The following is a 6,681-nucleotide window of genomic DNA, read 5'->3' on the forward strand; positions in this document are numbered from 1 at the left end:
GTAACACGACGACACGACATACTTAACATACAGGTGCTTATCTAGAACATACGTCTTTAGGCTACATTTTGAAAGTTACACCGCAGAACCGTGCCCGTAACAAATGGATATGGGGATGAAATGTAATAAGAACATGCTCATTTAGCTTGGAGACATCATTATGATTTTTCTTGTATCTATAATTATAATGACGTTTTTAGATGGAGGCTGGTCCGACTGGGTGGATGGTGCCTGCAGTGTGACCTGCGGTGATGGCGTGATGACCCAAACCCGTACCTGCACCAATCCGGAACCAGCTAACGGAGGGAGGCAATGTACGCGGGAGGACGGAACGACAGGACTGGATGAAGAAAGGCCCGACGAGCCTTGTAACCAAGGCGCCTGTCCGATAGGTATGTGGTTATGAAACCAACACGCGTTTTTATTTCAGTGCTTCGCTAAAGACTGCTGCAGCCAAATGAGTTTGTTGGATTGGTTGTGGCCTGCAAGTAGATTTCTTTTCAGTCCAATAAACTGGTGGATGTCCCATCTACTAAGTACCTAATACCGGCCCAGAAGATAACTAGAAATAACCATGCCTTCAAGTACCAGATTTATCTTCCAAGAATTTAGCTATGAGGTGTTCAAGAATTAATTTATTCATTCATAGAGCTATCGCAGAATGGAAGTCGCCATCAACACAGTGACACCAAGTAACCGGGGCATTGTCATTAGATAGCTTTAAACAATGTCTAGAGTTAGATGTTCAACGGAACTTCCGGCTTTGATATCTCATGATCTAGACATGCTAGGGGCACGAACTTTGCCCCTTTGATATTAATCTTTTTTTTTTTCAACAGGTTGTCCAATAGCAGGCTACGTTGGTTTTGACGGAGTTTGCTACAAGAGCTTTACGGAGCTAAAGACGCGCGAGGCGGCCAGGCAGACTTGTACAGCAGACGGGGGGATGTTAGCCATGCCGAAGGACAGTGCCACCAATACTTTTCTCGCTAATCTAGCAGAAGTAGTAATGGGTCGCTGGCTAGGGCTGACTGACGTCAACAATGACGGACAGTGGGTATTTGAGGACGGTCAGACCCTGACATCATCCGGCTTTTCCAACTGGGATCTCGGTCGCGGTGAACCACGACCCTACGACGGTAACGGTGGCTGTATGGGATTTTGGTTGGACGGATCCACCTGGGATGAGAAAGACTGCAGCTTCCTCAGGGGATTTATCTGCCAGCTACAACTGCAAGGTATGCACCCTTGGCCTCTCTATAATCGCTATTTCTGTACAGGACCGGTTACTGCGGAACCCAGCTTGTTCCTCTCTTTTAGCTTCCTGTCAACAGCTTTCTTCAGTCTGCTGAGAAACACTGCGCAGAATGCTTTCCCAGGAATTGAGAGTAGAGTAATGCCCCGCCAATTGTTGCAGTCCAAGAGGTCTCCTTTCTTTGGGAACTTCACTTTTCAGTCCCTGGGGACCTGCCTCGCCTGCCAACAGCGGTTTATCAGTCTGGTTAGCATCTCCAACATGCTGAGATCTCATCCAGTCCGGCTGCCTTGTTGTTCTTCAGCGCTTTGATGGCTATGTGTTGCTAGCTTGCACAAATCGAATGCCCTCATTAAACTTTTTTTTCATACTTTGTCATCTGGTAGTGGTAAGTTATGATGTTATGCAAAATGTAAAACCATGTACAACATAGAACGATATCTTGATATTGTAGATTTTGAACTACGCTCAGCCATTAGTAAACTTAGAGTTAGCGCCCATCCTCTGGAAATAGAGAGAGGCCGGTATACAGGACAACCTGTATGTGAAAGAATGTGTAAATATTGTAGTGCAAAGGCTGTGGAAGACGAAATACAAACTGTTCATTCCATAACAACGCTCGAAATGAGTTGACTATTCAAACTTTTTCAATTTATCCCAATTTCTCTAAACTTACAGACGAAGACAAAAACTATTCTTCTTTTAACTTCCCACTTAAGATGGGACGATTACGTCTTCCATGGTTTACAGAAGAAAAGCCAAACCCTTCAGACATAGTTTTAGACATAGTTATAGTTCTAGACAGCTACCTTAATCCTGTAGAGTTTAATTATTTCATACTCTATTTCATTGTTCTTTTATGTTTTGTAATTTGCAATTAGCCTCCGGGGACGAATTTGTAATAAACTTTTCCTATTAAAAAGGCATTTACTTTTTAACTACCTTTACAGCGGCACATGTTCCATGTAAGACATCGCGAATTTAGCGGGGTGCGCATCCAGGCGGGCGGGGTTCTTTGCGCTCACTTCCCGATCGTATTCGCCATGCCTGCCCGGTATCACTGCGCCCAGTGCGTACCAGTGCGCCCAGTGCGTACCAGTGCGTACCAGTGGCATAGAATGTGAAATATCACAAGAACACCCGTCACCCAAATCACGAAATCGCCAGGACACGTAACCAAAGTTTCGGGGCGTAGCGTCCGTGTAAGCCATCACGAAACCGCCGGCGAATGCACTTGGGTACACGGCGCCAGCGTTGACACAACCCGACACGACAGCGTCCGAGCGTGCGGCAGATACAATGTGCGACGCATCACGACCGGCAACGCATCACGAATTTGCAAAACACGCCAGACTTGCAATCGACGCTCGGACGCTGTCGTGTCGGGTTGTGTCAGCGCTGGCGCCGTGTATCCAAGTGCATTCGCCGGCGGTTTCGTGATGGCTTACACGGACGCTATGCCAGTTTCGGGGCCTTGTGAGCTCACAACCTGATCGTGTGCGACATTCCTGTCCGGTACATGTGTGCCTACTCCGGCAGTGTAATGTCTTACACGTAACATCATCACACTGCCGGAGTAGGCACACATGTATATGCATGTACCGGACAGGAATGTGGCACACGATCGGGTTGTGAGCTCACAAGGCGCCGAAACTTTGGTTACGTGTCCTGGCGATTTCGTGATTTGGGTGACGCGTGTTCTTGTGATATTTTACATTCGGCAAAATGGGCGTACTGGTACGCACTCGTACGCACTCGTACGCACTGGGCGCACTGGACACAGTGATACCAGGCAGGCATGGCGAAAACGATCGGGAAGTGAGCGCGAAGAACCCCGCGCGCCTGGATGCGCGCCGCGCTAAATTCGTGATGTCTTACATGGAACATGTGCCTTTACAGCTGTGTCTGACTTGACCTTCTCCGATATCGAGATGGACCAAATGACCCTGTCCTGGAGGGCATCTGATGACGTAAGAGGGTACCGACTCCGTTACCGCCATGCCGGGGCGTCGTACCAGGACCTGTCCCCCCCGCCAGCACCGGGCGACACCCAGGCCACCATACGCGGACTGTGGGCAGGTACAGAGTACATCTTTACCCTGACTGCGTTTGGAGAGGACGATGAGCAAATAGGAGAGATCAGTGGGACAGAGACCACAGGTAGGTCGGTGCAATGGCACGGGTGGAGAATGGCATACAGCTACAGCTTCCTGTATCCTATTGAAAATTGAAATGTAGCAGCTGGTTCATCTTAACGTGTTTCGGACTTAGATGTGAGAACTGGTCATTTGAATATAGTGCTTTTCTTGGCAGGCCCTCCAGCAGGAATTTTCTGACTGTGCTCTGTGGCTGTTACTTTACTGTCACTGTGAAGGACATGCTCACCCAGATGCATGGATGATTTTTTCAGCTGAAGTTATCGTGAACGTTGACTGCCATCAGGACCACATGAGCGTGACCTTCCCTAGAAAAGCGCTAATAGGGGTGGATGTGGACACTCTGCACCTTTCAGACGACACTTGCAGTGCGACATACACCGAGACGGAGGTGACTCTTCGGACCGGTTTGCAGGAGTGCGGGACGACCCAGGAGGTAAGTAGACGTTTGGAATGTAGAGAACGGTCACTGGACGAACAGATATAGATGAGTTGAGCGGTATTGCTATGAAAATGACAAGGTGGTCCAATAATGTGCTCCAATGTGTACCTGTAAATGCCTAGACAGCCACTTGAATGAATGCCGTTCATAACTCTTTCCATCTCAAAGTTTTTCTCCTGGTTTTCATAGCCGTCAGAGGACAAACTCACCTTCACTAACGAGGCTATCGGCAATCCAGTCGTGCATAATAACGGCGCTGTGAGGGGGGCGACCTTCAGGAAGAGGTTCCAGTGTGAGTTCGTGAGTCAGTTCGTGATCTCACAGGAACAGAACATCCTCTTCAACATTCCGCCTTCTAGGTAAGTGTTGTCACACGTGTCACTACATGCACAACCGCGTCTGACTTAGGATGAATCTTTTACAACCATGTATACTACAGAGCAAGGGAAGCTCAGCTTCAAATAAACTCAAGACATCGCTTATTATAACAGATAGCCCAAAACAGTCCCAGATTCCTTACGAGTACAGAATTTGTGGATCGGAACCCAGCTTCTGGATTCGTGTTTACTTTCACTCGGAATATGTCATTAGCATAGAATGGGTAATGTCTCATCAGCTATCTGTCTTCTCACCCACATGGTTTTCTATCTGTACAGCTTTAAAGTTGTGAACGGAGAAACCGAGTTCGCCTTCGAGATGCACATGTTTCCATCTGCAGACTTCACTGAGACCTACAAGTCAGCCGACTACCCTGTGCAGGTGAGATACTTTCTTGTTGAGTCTAATGTCTGTCAAACAACACGTCTTGAACATTTACAAACCACGCTTCAAACTGCCGCTGTGTTCAGAAATGAGCTGAACTGAGATTTTTTTAAATATTAGCCTTTTGTTATTTATTTGTCATATTTGTCATATTTGCATGCATGTATGTTGTAACAAACTAACCACAGGATACTCCCAAAGCAAGCCGCGTTTGTTATTCTTGTTCCTTATTTCTCCGCGGTTAGGTGAGCTCGTCTGACCAGCTACACTTCGGACTGAGCGTGGACTCTCCTCTGGACAACCTGGAGCTGTTCGCCCTCCACTGCCTCGCCACGCCAAGTGACGATCCTGACGACTCGCCAAGCGTCAACATCATTCAAGACGGGTACGTCACTCTTCACGTGACTTATGTCAAAAGTACCGACGTGTTAGAAGTCTGGGGCAGCCAAAGTTTTTAGTTTAAGATAACTCAGTAAATCATCATCTGGCATTCATGGTCATTTCTCTCCTAAAGGTGTGTCATCGACACAACGCTTCAGCGGAACACTGCACTGTCTGGCGACAAGGCCTCGTACTACTCCATCCAATCATTCACCTTCCCCAACGTTGATGATCCCAGCCTGGTAACAAAGTCAAACGTGCTAACTTTGGCCTGGTGCTGGGCTTGGTTAACTGTCAGCTTAAAGTTGATTTCCATGGTATAAGACTTCATCCTCTCTTCTGGCGTCGCAAGCTAGCAGACTAGCCTGGAAATTGCATTTGAAAGGGTTACGGATACGCATAGGTCCAGCGTTTGGCCTCTTCTTGTGTGAGCTTCAGCCTGTATTTGTCTCTACATTGTTGCTACTTTGGTGCTCTCTGGAACTGAAGGTCTTTTGTACCGGACTATTGGACACTTCCTGGTGTTTGGGTCCCTTGAACAGCATAGCGTTGCACCAGATTCATGATGTTGTTTTTCCTCCATGCCAGGTGTACATCCATTGCACCATGGTGGTCTGCTTCAAGGACGACCCGGACTCGCGGTGCAGTGAGGGATGTCTCGATGGGCGACGCAGGCGCGCTGTGTTTGACATGAACGAGACCCGAGTGCGACGTGCGAGTGAAACGGACCAGATAGCCCATCTCAGCCAGGGACCCTTCAAAGTTGTGAGAGGAAAAAAACAAGGTAAAGTTTGTGTATTATACTGAATTATCCTCATCCTTCATCCATTGCTAAACTAAAGACCATCGATGGCTTTCTTTCCATCTTGGTCTATCCTTGGACTCATTGTGTATCATGAAGGGGGCAGATAACTCTCATGGACGTCAACATATCGGGTCTAACTCTTATGTGCCACTTATTTATAAAATATATCTTTCCCATGATTAATTTTAGCGATGCTGTCCACTAGTGTACAGTCAGGGCAGTAGACAGTATGAACATGACGTCTCTGTGTCGTTCCACAGCCTCCACCGTGCCCACTGTCGCCATCGCTGTCGGGACAGCTGCGGGGATAGCCGGCGTCTTCCTGATGGTTGCTGCTGTCTTCCTGGTGAGGAAGAGACGTGGCCGTGAAGTCAAGGAGCAGGCCTTGGATGGTGTCGGTAAGATATCCAGGCACTGTACAGAATTTGTCCGTAATACTATCTCAAAAAATCCCTATTCATCCAGCGAGTCAGCAGAAGTCAGAGTCATCCTAGAATTGACCTTGACTGTCTGCATTACGTCAATAAGTCCGAGGTCCGAGTCGTCCTTAATAAGTAACGGATTTTAAACTCAGCAGATCCACTGATCAAATGTTAACAACCTCATAGTAACAGTTATGAGCATTTATGTGTTCCTCACACAGTTCCTCACTAATTAGACACTTTTTTTATTTCAGGTTTTGACAACTACTCGTTCGAGCTCTGGGGAAAGGGCAAGGCTGCCAACGCGACCCCCAAACCCGGGTAATCGTTTTCTGTGTGAGGCTCGAAATTTCAGCATGAGCCATGTTCTTAGGTAAAAGTCTGAGTCTCTCTCTCTATCTCTCTCCTTTTCTCTCTTTCCCTTTTCGTCTCTTCTCATTCCCTCCTCCCTCCCTCAT

General features: G+C 47.5%; 1 protein-coding gene across 1 annotated transcript; it reads left to right on the top strand.

Annotated features, from left to right (window-relative positions):
• The first annotated feature begins 203 nt into the window (after window positions 1-203).
• Window positions 204-6,548, top strand: LOC109481513. The gene is made up of 11 exons (XM_019784090.1): window positions 204-392; window positions 840-1,238; window positions 3,155-3,415; window positions 3,666-3,857; window positions 4,050-4,212; window positions 4,510-4,612; window positions 4,861-5,000; window positions 5,130-5,238; window positions 5,585-5,780; window positions 6,062-6,199; window positions 6,478-6,548. Exons 1-11 carry the CDS (start codon window positions 260-262, stop codon window positions 6,546-6,548), a joined length of 1,905 nt encoding a protein of 634 aa, XP_019639649.1. The 5' UTR covers window positions 204-259.
• Window positions 6,549-6,681: the final 133 nt, after the last annotated feature.

The sequence above is a fragment of the Branchiostoma belcheri genome, unplaced genomic scaffold (assembly GCF_001625305.1).
Source record: "Branchiostoma belcheri isolate BF01 breed outbred unplaced genomic scaffold, Haploidv18h27 scaffold56, whole genome shotgun sequence".
NCBI classification, from domain to species: domain Eukaryota; kingdom Metazoa; phylum Chordata; class Leptocardii; order Amphioxiformes; family Branchiostomatidae; genus Branchiostoma; species Branchiostoma belcheri.

Excerpts from the sequence above, each read along its gene's own strand:
- LOC109481513 (XM_019784090.1), top strand. The coding sequence starts at position 260 with ATGACCCAAACCCGTACCTGCACCAATCCGGAACCAGCTAACGGAGGG. Across the intron at positions 4,613-4,860 it reads CAGCCGACTACCCTGTGCAG|GTGAGCTCGTCTGACCAGCT; the intron begins GTGAGATACTTT and ends CTCCGCGGTTAG. Across the intron at positions 6,200-6,477 it reads GCAGGCCTTGGATGGTGTCG|GTTTTGACAACTACTCGTTC; the intron begins GTAAGATATCCA and ends TTTTTATTTCAG.